This window comes from Mirounga leonina, unplaced genomic scaffold, assembly GCF_011800145.1.
Source record: "Mirounga leonina isolate KUSES-001 unplaced genomic scaffold, KU_Mleo_1.0 Mir_94, whole genome shotgun sequence".
NCBI lineage: Eukaryota > Metazoa > Chordata > Mammalia > Carnivora > Phocidae > Mirounga > Mirounga leonina.
The window spans coordinates 33705925-33721135 of NW_023270855.1; the positions used below are offsets into that span (position 1 = coordinate 33705925).

The window sequence follows — 15211 nt, forward strand, 5'->3', positions numbered from 1 at the left end:
AAAATTTTCTGATCAAACCCACTATCAACACAGGTAAAGGGCCAGTGACAGACATGGAGAAAATATTTAAAAAATAAAGAGCAGATAAAAGGTTATTATTCATTCATTGAACAACTAATTAGAGGGTACCTACTATGTGCCAGATACTCTCCTAGGTGCTAGAAACATTAGAATGAACAAATGACAAAATTCCTGCCCTCCTGGTTCTTACATTCTAATGGGGTGAGGAGGGAGAGATGATAAAGAAGTAAACAAGTAGTATATCAGATGGAGATTATGTAGAAAAATAAAGCACGGAAGAAGGAAAGGGAGCATGTGGATGGCAAAGATGTGAGGCCCTCCAAAAATGAATGAGAAAAAGTCAAACAACACAGCGGAAAAGGGGCAAAGAATAACAACACTGAATTCACAGGCCAAGAAAAGCAAATGTCCAGTAAATGTGAAATTTATGGTCTATCCGCTGAAACAATGCCGTGGCATTATTCGCTCATCAGTTTGGCAAACATTCAATACCAGGAGGGGTGAGTAATCTTGTGTCCTTCTGGTGGGAGTGTGAATTGGTATTTTTTTTTTAGAGGGCAATTTTGACAGAACTTATCCAAATGTTGAAAGCACATGTCCTCTGACCCACAGCCCCTATTCTGTGTATTACTCAGGAAAGAGACAACTGTACAAAGATTTTCAATGCAGCATTGTCTGTATTTAGGGAGGGAGTGGAATACAAATTTTTTTTTTTTTAAAGAAAAAGAACCTTTATTATTATGTTGCTTATGGAGATGCAGTCATTATGCATTAGGTGGGCATGTGACCAGGCACTCTGGGTAGCTCTATATTAAATCAACTTCATGAGGCTTTCGATCATTTTAGGGCCCTTATAGCTCTTACCATTAAATTGCTTTGCATTGTAAATGGAGAAGCTATCACTTTAATTCTGTTAAAAAGCCTATCATAACAGTGGGTTGATTATGTATCATTAAAGTATACACAGTTATTTCAGTTATTTATGACCGTTAACGAATCACCCCAAAACTTCGTGGTTTAACATAACAACCGATTATTTGCTTGGAATACAAAATTTTTATAGCTCTACCAAGAAAAAAGAAAGTATTAATCTTCAAGATCTCTGTCACAACAACAAAAATTCATTTTAAATAGTATTAACTACATTTGCATAATTTCTAAATGTTGATGTCTAGTCTAGCTCTCTCTCTTAGGTCTCAGAACACTATTGTCTAACTACTTCCCAAACATCTTCATCCAGAAATCCCTTGGGAACTTCATCTCACCATGTCTAAAATGGAATTTCTCTTCCTTTCTCTTGGATGGATTTGGTGTCTCTTCTCGTTCATAGTCCGTCATTCCTATCTCTAATAAGCTACACTGCAGCTATCTATTTTTGTCTACCTTTCCCAACATACTATGAACTCTTTGAGGAATACATTCATTCCTTCAAATATTTACTCTGTACAGGTAAAATACTAGGTACTCCTCATGGATTATTACCAAGATAAACGTGTTAAATGTAGGAATTTAGAGTCTAGTGGAAGCTGGGAGGTAGCTCATCAATAATTTAATTCCCAACACAATGCCGACACATAAAACAGGTTTTACAAATGTTGTTACATGAATATAGCAAATAATAAAATAATATAAATGCAGACTTTGAAAGCCATTACAATCTTTCTCTAGTATGTTGAAGATCTAAGCACCACCTTGTTTAAAAAATTCTAACCACACCTTAGGAGTAAATTATTGCTCAAAATGCTCACCCTTAGAACAAAATCTGAAGTCCCTACCATGACCTACAACGTCTACATGATCTAGCCCAGGGGTCAGCCAAGTACAGTCCCACAGGGCCAAATGCAGCCTGCTGCCTGTTGGGTAAATAAGGTTTTAGAGGGACACAGCCAGGTCCATTCATGTATGTATTGTCCACAGCTGCTTTCCTCTACAACGGCAGAGTTTTAGTAGTTGTAACAGAGAGACGTTATAGCCCACAAAGCCTAAAATATTTACTATCTGGCCCTTTATCACACAGACACACAAAAAAGACATTTTTATTGTTCTAAAGCTCCAATTTGAGACCAGTCCCGGTTTTCATAGTTTGTATCTCACACACTCCTTCCCAAGACACATGTACACCTTACTCAGCTTAGTCCCAAATCTGTTCAAATCCCACATGGTACCTTTTGGCTACCTATGGTCTTACATTCTTTTATTTTTCTTCAGTGGACTTATTACTACCTGACATGTTATTAGTTTATTAGTTTTTGTTTGCTCCAAAGAATGTGAAATCCATGAAGGCAAAGCTTTCCTTGTCTTGTTCATTTCTATACCCCCAACACCTAAAAGAAGGCCTGGTATATACAATGCAGATGCTTAATACAGATTTGCGGAATGAATGAATTGAACATTTTTAAAGGGATCAAATATGGAAAAATTATTTGAATGTTTTCCTCATTCTAAAAAACTAAGAATTAAATATGCAAAATGTTTTTGCACAGTACTAATATCAAAGTGCTAAATAATAATTACCTTCTGCTATTGTCACTATTGAAGTTATTTAAGGTTATATTCTCAAATCTGGTGAAGCATTAGTGGCCTGTAATTAAATAATTGAGGAAAAGGGGCACCTGGGTGGCTCAGTCAATTAAGCATCTGCCTTTGGCTCAGGTCATGATCTCAGGGTCCTGGGATCCATCCCTGTGTCAGGTTCCTTGCTCAGTGGGGAGTCTGCTTCTCCCTCTCCTCTGACCCTCCCTCCCATTTGTGCTCTCTCTCTCAAATAAATAAAATCTTCTAAAAATATTTTTTAAAACATAAATAATTGAGGAAAAGAACACTTTTTTTTTTTTTTTAAGATTTTATTTATTTATTTGACAGAGAGAGTGAGTTAGCGAGAGCAGGAACACAAGCAGGGGAGTGGGAGAGGGAGAAGGAGACTTCCCGCCGAGCAGGGAGCCCGATGCGGGGCTTGATCCCAGGACCCTGGGATCACGACCTGAGCCGAAGGCAGACGCTTAACGACTGAGCCACCCAGGCACCCCGAAAAGAACACTTTTATAAAAAGCTTCTGGGGCTTCTGGCACTTTTATAAAAAGCACCTGGTGGCTCAGTCAATTAGGTGCCTGACTCTTGATCTCAGGGTTGTCGGTTCGAATCCCGCGTTGGGGTCCACACTAGGCATGGAGCCTACTTAAAAAAAAGTTTCTAACCACTGGTTCTCAAACTTGGGGTGGACACCTCAATTCTTTGGGAGTACTAAAAGTCAGAGACCACTCTGGGACTCAGAAGAGAACCTCCATGTAATGATAAAAGCAGGTCTTGAAAGAGCTATTTGGCTTGGCACAACTGAAAGATAAAGTAGAGGATATTCTTTCTTTTTAAAAACTCCCTCTTTTTAAGGGATATTCTAGAGAGATAATTATTCATTTTCTGCTCTTTTAAAACCATACTTTAAAAAAAATTATTCATTTATTAGAGAGAGAGAGAGAGCGCACACGCACGTGTGAGCATGAGGGGAGGCAGAGCTAAGCAGGGAGCCTGACGGCAGGGCTCGATCCCAGGACTCTGAGATCACCACCCCAGCTGAGGGCAGACACTTAACCACCTGAGCCACCCAGGGGCCCTAAACCATACTTATTTATTGTGAAAAATAACACACAGAAAGGGACACAAAACACATAGGTACAGGTTAATAATTTTTTTTTAAAGCAAATATTTATATGGCTACAACTCAAATCAAGAAACAGAACCTAACCACAACCCCCTAAAGCTTCCTACAATTCCTGTTCCAATGAAAACCCCATAAAGGTAACTACTATCTTGACCTACTTCATAGGTACTACCATCCCATTCTACAAATGAGGAAAATGAGGTTCATTTTATTTATTTATTTTTTAAAGATTTTATTTATTTATTCATGAGAGAGAGAGAGACAGACAGACAGACAGACAGAGAGAGACAGAGAGAAGCAGGCTCCCAAGGAGCAGAGAGCCCGATGTGGGACTCGATCCTGGGACCCAGGGATCATGACCGGAGCCGAAGGCAGACACTTAACCATCTGAGCCATCCAGGCGCCTGGAAAATGAGGTTTAAAGAGGTTAAAATGCCCAGAGTCCTACTGCCAGTGAGGGACCAAATGGGAATTTATGTCAAGAATCCTCTGATCCAATTCTAAACATCATAGATGAAAATGAGCTACAGTCGCCTAAAAGGTCATTAAAAGGAAATACAGCAAAGAAACTGAGATTAGAATTAACATCAAATACAATCAAAGTAAAAATTAACAATCAGCATTCAACATCAAGCCAACCATTTATTTCCTTCACAGAGTAGTAGTTCAAAAAGTAGAAATAGAACTTTAGAACCTTACAGGGGAGGCCTAACTTTAATAATACAGACTTTCACAAGGTGATTCGTTTCTGCATCAAAATAAAATTAGTTAAAGCAAGTCCTGCTATAGAAGATAGTCTACCTTTTCATAAAAACAGTTTCAGAAGCTACTTGTTCTAAAACCTGAGAATAAGGAAGAACGAAAGAAAAAAAAATTGAGAATATTTTTTTAGAGTGACAGGTAGATTTGTTAATTTAAATTCAATAAATTAACATACAGTGTATTATTAGTTTCAGAGGTAGAGTTCAGTGATTCATCAGTCTTATATGATACTCAGTGCTCATCACCACATGCCCTCCTTAATGTCCATATCGGTTAGCACGGGGTATTTATAAAAAAAAAAATTGAGAATTAAGGACAGACTGAAACTAAAGGAAACGAACCAATTTCAAGAATACAGAAACAGATCTTTTTTAAAGAAAGGAACAATCTACATGTCAGAACACTGTTGGCATAAATTTAAGACTATCTTCTGTGCAGTTATGCTGGGAGAAAACCTCGTAGAAATGTTGGAAAACTAGCCGACTGGGAAAAATGACTGGCACAAATAAACACCATACAAAACCCTCCCATATATCTTAGATTGGTCAACAACTCCAAATTCAAAGAAATAAAGAATTAGCAACATCTAGTTTAAATTCAAGAATTTTCCTATAGGGTTCCTGGGTGGCTCAGCCGGTTAAGCGTCTGCCTTCAGCTCAGGTCATGATCCCAGGGTCCAGGGATTGAGCCCCGCACATCAGGTTCTCTGCTTAGTGGGGAGCCTACTTCTCCCTCTCCCTCTGCTGCTCTGCCTACTTGTGCTTTCTCTCTGTCAAATAAATAAATAAAATCTCAAAAAAAAAAAAGAATTTTCCTATAATGGGGACATAAATTACTAAGAGCAGGGAACCACACCAAGTGTTTCCTATTCTTGGTTATAAATAAACTGCTTTGGCTTACAGAAATAAAAGTTTAAAATTTAAAAATCTGTTTCAAGTAGAATATGTAATCAGGCTTATTCCTGAGATTGTTCAGAGGCTGATCTCATAGAGTGATGAAAAGTAAACAGTCACAGAGCAACACTGATTCAATGCATTACTCCAAATAAGGCAATTTTTATGTGAGAGCAAAGCCCTACGAGAAAGGAGGGAATGAGACAAACATATACAGATAATGACTGTAATTTCAAAAGGGGAGTTGGAGGCGGGGAGAAGATTTTTAAAATTTATTTATTTATTTATTTTTTAAGATTTTATTTATTTATTTGAGACAGAGAGAATGAGAGGGAGAGAGCACATGAGAGGGGGGAGGGTCAGAGGGAGAAGCAGACTCCCTGCCGAGCAGGGAGCCCGATGCGGGACTCGATCCGGGGACTCCGGGATCATGACCTGAGCCGAAAGCAGTCGCTTAACCAACTGAGCCACCCAGGCGCCCAAGATTTTTTTTTTTTTTAAATCAGGAAAAAAAATAGTAAGACATGAAATATTAAGAGAATTAGACTTTTGCCTAATAATAAAAACCATTAAATCTCATAGTAACCATGGATTAAGAATACGAAGACATGAGGTTTCTTTCAGGGCACTTGTTAACTCAATCATCAAAAGGAAGATACCTGTTGGGGTGGAGACAGTTTGTTTGTACAAAGCAGACCTCAGAAGAAAGTTTCTTTGGTACCCAACTGTGATGCCTCTGCCCTCATCCAAACAGTAGCAAAAGGAATTAAAAGTGCAGACAGCAGTCCAGAGAAGGGAATCTTCCACTCTATGCCCATGAGGTGAATCTCCATGTCCTGAGATTCTCCACCTTTTATCCTTTATCTCTGCACTCAGCATATAAGTCAATCAAGTGACAGAGTTCACAGGATATATATGAAACAGATTTAGAGGTGCACAATTTGTTAACTCAAAAAGCATCTTTAGCAGAACACAATAGTCTTAACTATTTGTTAAGTTTACATGGTAAACCTTGAATAAAATTTGCAGGGAACATGGAATGTGGAATTCTGCTTAAATCAAACTTCATGCCCAAATCCCTGAAGAGAAAATATTGCTAGAGCTTTTTAGCAAGTTTTATTAAAGTTAATTGTTAATTCTAGATTTTATATGGTATATTTTTACAAAGAAAATTTACTTCAGTTCTGGAATTAAGTAAAAGGTTATATTTTAATCTGTTCAAAATCCAATCTCTCTGCCTGGATTAAAAGCTTTTCTCCTAAAAGAGAATTAAAAAAAAAGTCTCTTGTAGTATAAAAGGAAAACAAATTGAAATGTGTTCCAACTCATTTAATTTCGTCAAAATCACCTTATAAATGGAGACAGCCAACAACTATACCGTTCTCTTATGGATTCATATACATAAACTGAAAAAATCTGTTACTATATTAAAAATAGACATTATGAATCCTATGAAGTGAATTATTTGCTTTCTTTTTCTTTTCCAGAGAGACAGAGAGAGAGGGGGAGGGAGAGGGGGAGGGGCAGAGGGAGAGGGACAGAGAGAATCTGAAGCAGACTTCACACCTAGCACAGAGCCCAACACAGGGGCTCAATCTTACAACCCTAAGATCACGACCTGAGCCGAAATCAAGAGTCAGATGCTTAACCGATTGAGCCACCCAGGCACCCCTGCTTTCTAATTTTTAAAAAAACAAGGTGAACTGGGTTATACAACAAGCACAGTAAGTAATGAAATCTAGGTACTTAACATCTGCTTTTTAAAAGACTGGAAATAAGGGGCACCTGGTTGGTTCAGTCAGTAGACCATGCAGCTCCTGATCCCAGGGTTGTAAGTTTGAGCCCCATGTTGGGTGTAGAAATTACTTAAAAATAAAAAAATCTTAAAAAAAAAATAAACAAAAGACTGGAAATAAGAATATGAAGTGTCACTGCTCATTGAATGTAAACTTCATGTCAAAATTATAAATCAATTCAAGATGGCTATCAATGAAAATAATGGCAAAAAAATTTGTGTGAGATTATCAAAAAATAACCCAAAGTTGTTTCAAAAGTTCACTTGGGTATGATTTTTGCTGAATTTGTCTTGCTCGCCATAATACTTATTAAACAAAACAATTTCTATAGCAGCAGCTTGTTATAAAATAATGAAAACATCCCCTCTGACAAGAAATCAGAGTTAACTCTTAGTATGCCAACTCTGGCTATCCAAATTTAAGGAGCCAACAGATTTGGAAATTTCTGAAATAGAACTGGTAACCTCATTAACCAAACCCTTGCTACTTGTTACCAAAACTCAGGAACTGAACAGATTCAGATAATGGGCTATATCCCTAGCTATATGAATTTATAGTCCAAACTTCCTCTGTTTGCACTTAGAAACCCAATGGATTCAGACATCAGGAATACTTGAATTTTATTTATTTATTTCTAATTTTATTTTTTGTTCTTAGGTTTATTCTTCGTCCACAAGAAAAGGATTTTATATTATAATTTTTCCCTATGTACCACATTTAACATTTTTCCCATGCTATTACATAGTTCTTATAAACATAATTTTATTAGTTAATATCCCCATTGAGGGGACTGCTATAATTTACATAACTCTTGCTCTATATCTGAATGTTTACTGGTCCATTTGCCTCTCATAACTATGACACAATAAAAATCTCCAAACATCTTTTTCTTTTTTTTTTTTTAAGATTTTATTTATTTGACAGAGACAGACAGAGAGTGAGCACAAGCAGGGGGAGCAGCAGGCAGAGGGAGAGGGAGAAGCAGGATCCCTGAGGAGCAGAGAGCCCAATGTGGGGCTCGATCCCAGAACCCTGAGATCATGACCTCAGCTGAAGGCAGACGCTTAATCAACTGAGCCACCCAAGTGCCCCTCCAAGTATCTTTTTCTTCATGTAAAACAAATATCGTTCTATATTACAACTACAGCTCAATATTTTACATATTTTATAATAATATTTTAAATGATTTTTTCAAATTGTAACTTAGTCTTTTTTTTGATAGTTCTCTGTTCTTATTTCTTTGGGCTCAAAATACAAGTCACAAAAATTTAATATAAAAATAACTTACTAAAAAATGGTCATATGTAATAAAACTAATATAAAATCCTTCTCCTAAAGATTTATATTTTAGACTCTATATTCTGTTTTTAGTTGGTTTCAGTGGGTTCCAGTTATTTTGATCCAAATCCCTGTGCCAATTTCCCATAAAAGTGAAATTTAGTAATCAGAAGGTAACAAAAACTTGGATTAATCTTTGCTCTATAAAAAAGTTTTAAAAGACAAAGAAATATGCCATATTTATTAGTTTTCCTCAAAATAATATCAAACTGACATTCAACATCATAGTCTCTAAAATGGACAAAAACAGAAGCTCTTCTAAAACTATTAAATGAAATTCCAGGTTTCCTTAAGGCATCTCCAAGGAGTGTAACATTTGATCTACTGAGTTTGTCTGCTATAATTACCAGGTGTGACACTTACAAGCCTCAAGTGCTCCTGAGATTGTGTGTGTGGGGAGGAGAGAGAACCACATATGCTTGCCCGTCTACAAGATGAACTCATGAGCATAAAAAATGGGAAGTCACTCATTTCAAAAAGAGAGTGAAAAGGGAGAGAAAAATGCTCAACAAAGTGTATTGTATGTCTGGTAGGAAAAAGTACAGATGTCATCAATAAATCTTTATTACACATAGTGACCTTTAATTATCACTAAGACCAAAAGAATTATCACAACCTCATGATTTAAAATAAGCAGTCACGTGATTTTCAAGTAAGAAGGAATTCATGATACTTTCACTCAGAATTCAGCAGAGGTCCAAATCACCTCAAAAGCCAACCTATCTATCTTTATTATTAAAGACAGCCTTCCAGGGGTAGGCAGTTGATGTCAGACTGTAGGACAATCTATTGCTACTCTTTCCCTAGAAAGGTCCTACTACCCTAAGGGCCATCTTCAGATCTGAGTGCCCAAACAAAACCACTGTTTTCCTGACTTCATTTAATCATTTAAGAAATTTATTTAAGAACTTCAAATGCAAATCTGTGATAGAACTAGAACTTAAATAAAACAGGCTAACGTTACTACTACCTCTTAAGTGTCCACACAGAAAGTTTAGGTGCTTGACATTCTATTTTATTCCCTGCTCAACAACAATTTTTTATTTAAAAGCTTGAAACTTCCTCTTTTTTGTGGGCAATATGAAATCCATCTTTGAAGGCAAATGCCACAAAAATAATTTTCTCCAGGGGGCACCTGGGTGGCTCAGTTGGTTAGGTGACTGCCTTCGGCTCAGGTCATGATCCTGGAGTCCCGGGATCGAGTCCCACATCGGGCTCCCTGCTCAGCGGGGAGTTTGCTTCTCCCTCTGACCCTCCCCCCTCTCATGCTCTCTCTCTCTATCTCATTCTCTCTCTCAAATAAATAAATAAATAAATAAAATCTTAAAAAAAAAAAAATTTTCTCTAAAGAGAGAAGCCGAAACAGTATGAAAAGTATCGCTGCTGTCTGAAGATGGCCCTCAATGCACTTCTACCATAACAAACACATTGAGATCTTCATTTTTCCTCTCATTTTTCAATTTTTGCCCCTGACTTCATTAAAATCAATGTGAAAAATACTCTGTACTCACTCTGGCATTCTATGAATTGATGAATAAAAGTGCAGTCCCCGCCACTCTTTGAAAGCAAGTGCTCTAATAAAGAAAGAAACACTTTTAAGGATATAGTTTGTTGCTGTTTTTGAAAACCAACAGCAAAGGTAGGAAAACTGAAATGTATTAACATGAGTAACTCTGAATAAGATTCATAAAAGTTTAATATATTTTAAATATTAATAGTAGACATATTTAGGAGTTAAATAAAGCTAAATGACTGAAAACTGTTATTATATAATATTGATTTGTACTCTGAATGGGTAGCTTTTAAAAGTACAGTTTCTATCCAAAGAGCTCAAGAAAACCATAGACATATTGCTTTAAAAAGCTTCTCCCACTTTTAAAATACACCTTTCTCCATGACAGCTTAATAAATACCTGTAAATAATGTTTATATTTTATTATTTGTTCTAACTGATAACTGTCTTCTAAAAGTCTCTCTTCAAAGCTATTTTTCTTAGTTAAGAGGCAAAAGATAAATATTTTAAGAACACCATAAAATAATGCCTTAAAATTTTTAAGACAATGATGCAACATTTCAATTTTTAGACTTTCATTTCACAAATAAGCTTTCCCTTTGAGTCATTTAATCTGTACTTTATATACTCTCAAAATATTACATTGTTTATCTCCACCCAAATGATTAAAGTCAATGCCTATACATTTTAAAATAAGAGTCTGGAAAATGGTTTTGCTCAGGTCAAACAGAATTTGTTTTGTTTTGTTTTAATAAGGGGAGAGAATTAAAACCTAACAGGAGTTAAGACAAGTTTCAACCCTTTTCTTACAATAATCTTTATTTACATTGATCCAAAGAGTTACCTTCTGAATCTGGATAACATCCTTCAATTATAACTCTGGATCTTTCAAAACTACTAAATAGACTTTGGAAGTTCAATGTTAAAAATATATCTCAGTATGATGACTATCTGGATGGTGTGAAAGCACTAAAAGCTGTCAAAGAGGACATGAGTTAGTACCACTTGGACTGTGAAAGCCTCTTTTCTCCTCATTTCAACCCACCTCACCCTTCATCATCTCAACTTTTGTTTGAGAGGCAGGCATCTCCTACTCTGATCACATTACAACTTCTCTTGATATCCTTTTTAATGCCACCTCCTTTACCTTCCTACTGAAATCTGTCATTCTCCTTTATCTATTTACATGGTGTACAGAGCCTCCAGTCAACAATTTTACATATATATATACACACACACACACACACATATGTGTAATATGGTGTGTATAGTTGTATATATTTGTATATAGTTACACTACACAGAGATACAATATAGCCCCAAAAAGAAAAAGGAAAAAAAGGCTACCTGCAACAGTAATTAAAAAAAAAAAAAATCTAATAAATAGCATTTGCTGATTGGAGCCAAGAAATCCAAAACAGGAGCCCTCAGTTAAATAGTAATTACCATGATCAAAAGTTGTTTTATATAAATCCTACCTAAGCTATGGTAATATTTTCAGAACTCCAACTATACAACATCATGGTTAAATAAGAAAACTCATTTGAAACCAAATTTTAACCTAAAGGACTTAATAGAACTTATTTGAAACAAAAATTTCAGACTATCATCACAGGACTTTAGATGACATTTATTAATGCAGTACATCCCACCATCACTCACTAAGCCCCAAATCACCCTTTTATCTACTCTGATTTTAATATCTGGACTCTAGATTAAAATATTTAAAATACTAGCTTAGATAAAATGCAAGATTAATACAAAAATATATATATGACTTCTACAAAGGCATTTTCTAAAATATGAGAGAAAAGTCTTTCAGATAGTATATGTAAAAGATTTGGATCACGACACTTTCAATGCTTCATTACTTGAATTCAGCCCCTTGGGAATTCACTTTGCCAACTATAAAAGATGTCCCTGATAATGCAAAAAGAATCAGATACTTAAGTTGGAGGGGAAGGGGAGGCATGTCTAAGATCCCAAATAGGGCTGTGGAAATGTAAAGAAAAGACAGATACAGAAATAAAAGAGAGAACTGTGATACTTAAAATGTGTTTTATTTATACATGAGTTTCCTATAAATTTTGATTTTCTATACTACCTGTGCTGTCCAATACACATGCTTGATACACATGTGGATACTGAGTCCTGAAAAAATGGCTAGTTTGAATTGAGATATGTTGTAAGTGTAAAATAAATATATACTGGTTTCAAAGACTTACTAAGGAAAAAAGAATGTGAAATACTTATTGGTGACATGTTAAAATAATATTTTTGATATAGTGGGTTAAAGTAAATATATTATTAAACATTATTAAAATACATTATTAACTAAAGTACTTTACCTGTTTCTTTTTATATTTTTAATGTGGTTACCAGAAATTTTAAATTATATATATTGGCTCTCACAATATTTCTATTAGACAGTGCTTTTCTATACTAAGACATATTCAAATTATGCTTATCAGATAAGATACAAAAAAATTTATAGTATAAAACCTGTGCTTATATATAGTATAAAACCTGTGCTTATATATATAAAGCAGCTACTTTAGATTTAAGTAATTTCAAAAACAGAGTTTACTAGAGAAACAGCATTAATCTTAACATCTCCAGATATTTTTAAAATATTCTCTTAAAACTATACTTGGTTCCCTCTCTACTATTTAAAGAGTAATTTTAGATAAAGTCATACCTGATAGCATACTGTGGCTATGGGCTTTGGTAATACCAGAAAGCTTGATAACTGGTTTGTTATTATATAACAAATGATTCAGAACAGACTCATCTTATTCCAAAGTCACTCTGTACTAAATCTGGCATAATGAAGTTTTTGTGCATTATCAAGATATTTACTATCCCGTTTTGTTAAAGATATACTGTAGGTCACTCTCACACCACTCAGTTTATCACCACTAAAAATCCAAACACACCAGCGGGGAAAAAACAATCATGGTAAGAAGTATCCAAAATATTCAGTCTTAAATCAAGGAGTTGTCTACAACTATTCTCATCTAAATCACTTGGAATTGGCAAAAAATTTTAAGCAGTAATCTGACAACTCTAAAATAATATAAAGATGATTTAGTGTATATAAAGGGATTCTCTTAACTGAAGGAAAAGCATGTTCCGAGCTTGAGTTATACATTATTAATAAATACATGCTTAAATCAAAATGGTGATGAATTGGAATAAAAAGTGCTCATGCCAAAAAGAGAAAAAAAAAAAAAAAGCAAATAATGACAACAAAAAATAAAAATTCATTTAACGATGACAAGCTTTTAGAAGGTGAGGATTAAGTCATTTTATATATGTTTGCTAAATATAATTAATAAACAGAAATTAGTAATATTAGTAATGAATATAAACTACACCTTTAAAAAATTCTCGAATTGAAACTCAAACTGGAATTCTAAAATGTAGATGTATTTTATAAAACACATATAGAATATCAAGTAACAATGATGAATGACAATAATTTTTAATTTAGAGTTTCAAGATTTGTTATAGATTATATGTAATATTAGGTCTTGAGCTTACAGCTCACATATACATGATTACTTGAGCCTATCTTGCCGGTTCCTGATTGAAAACCAACCACACAAAAACAAGAACAAAAAAGCACCTCCTAACTTTATCAGAGTTGGCTGCTGCCCCAATAACTATAAAGATATCCCCTGATACATGAAAAAAATATTTAATAAGAAGTATTGACCTTGATATCTTCTACTAACTTCTGTATAAAAACTAAGATGAGAGATACACAGATTTGTAAACACAGAAAATAATTTTATTCATTCTGTACTTAAAGAATCTAATGCAGGATCTGGCACACAGCTAGTGTTCAATTAATGCTGGATGGATGGAAATGGGGGAGGATGAATGGGAATCTTCACAACTGAAGGAATGTACAAGCCATTGGGTAAAAAGTACCCCATGCAGTCAGTAACAGGAAAACCAAGAGTAGCTATACATTTTTGGCAAGAGATAATGCAAGCTATCCAGAAAGAAGGGTCCCAATAAACTAATCATTAACTAATAAATGACTTTTCAGACAGCATAAATGACTGATCCTGTTTTTTCTGATTAAAGAAATAGATGTACAGTGTAAAGAAAGCAGTTTCTATGACATATCCAAGAGCTCAATGCGCTGTTAAGTAAACCCTTGGCCGGGAATGGAGCGGGATACAAACATTGAAAATGGAAATTAATAATTAATAATTAATTGAAAATGGAGGCCCAATATCTTCAGGAAACAGTACTTGATGGAAGAAAATTGTAGTCGAGTTCTTTGAAAAATATACTGGGGAGAAAGCTATACTATGCTGTATAAACCAACGCTAATTGAACTTTATAATTTTCCTGTTACTTGAATAATTAAAATTTCCATATAATAAGGGATATCTAAACAAAAATCACAGCATTAAGAATTACAAAATAAAGGGAAGCTTTTTTTTTTTTAAAGCTGGGATTCAATGGTCTATGAACTGCATGCTTTTCATTCCAAACACTTAAAACCTTAAAACGCTGATCTCTCTATCCTGCTTAAATAGTAAAAGGGTACCATGAAAGAAAAACATTTAAGTTTTTTACACTACCTTTTTCTGTGCTCCCATTTATTTTAGGTAAGAAGTCATCAACTTGTATCCCTAGGATTAAGACAGTGTATCATTGCCTGATCAAAGAAAGTGTTACTTTAAAACTGGTCTCAAGTGTAACCATGGCATTTTGTATTCCTACTTAACATTAAGACAGTATAGCACACTTTAAATTTGTTTTTAAAAGAAGGGCTCAACTGGACATTTTCTATCGACTCAGAGAAAAAGCTACAATTGCCTTCCAACAAACCTCAAAAGAAAAAGGATCCTGCTGTACATTTATTTTTCTTATTTAAATATCTCTAAATAGAGCATCTCAGATGCAGAAATTTCATTTATCTCAAGGACTAAACAATGGTGCCCACTGGTGGCAATCAAGCATATTTTTAAAGGAAATTTTCTGAAAGACTGTAGATACTTTATACCTAAAACAAAATATTCCTCTTAAAATAAGTACCCCATGAGAGAGTAAACATCAAAAGTCCAATGATAAAATTCAGCTTTAAATAAGAAACTGGGTAACACACCTACCTAAACTGCTGCATTCTTTAAGAGTTTTCTCCTGAAGATGTTCTAACCGTACTGTAAATAAAAGTCCAAGAAAAAGATATTTCACAGATAAAAGAAAAAAA

At 34.9% G+C, this 15211-nt stretch overlaps 1 protein-coding gene across 33 annotated transcripts in view; it reads right to left on the minus strand.

Annotated features, from left to right (window-relative positions):
* The window catches only part of SLMAP (sarcolemma associated protein), a 162204-nt gene that overhangs the window by 40509 nt on the left and 106484 nt on the right, over positions 1-15211 (minus strand). For 6 of the 33 annotated variants that reach the window (XM_034998031.1, XM_034998012.1, XM_034998013.1 and 3 more), the window contains exons 11-13: positions 15111-15161; positions 14580-14630; positions 9977-10039 (exon numbers count right to left, since the gene is read on the minus strand). The exons of 5 other annotated variants lie outside the window; for them this stretch is intronic. In XM_034998031.1, the coding sequence (XP_034853922.1) occupies positions 9977-10039; positions 14580-14630; positions 15111-15161 (165 nt within the window). The remainder of the gene's footprint in view (positions 1-9976; positions 10040-14579; positions 14631-15110; positions 15162-15211) is intronic. 22 more of the 33 variants (XM_034998037.1, XM_034998039.1, XM_034998025.1 and 19 more) reach the window with 6 other exon arrangements.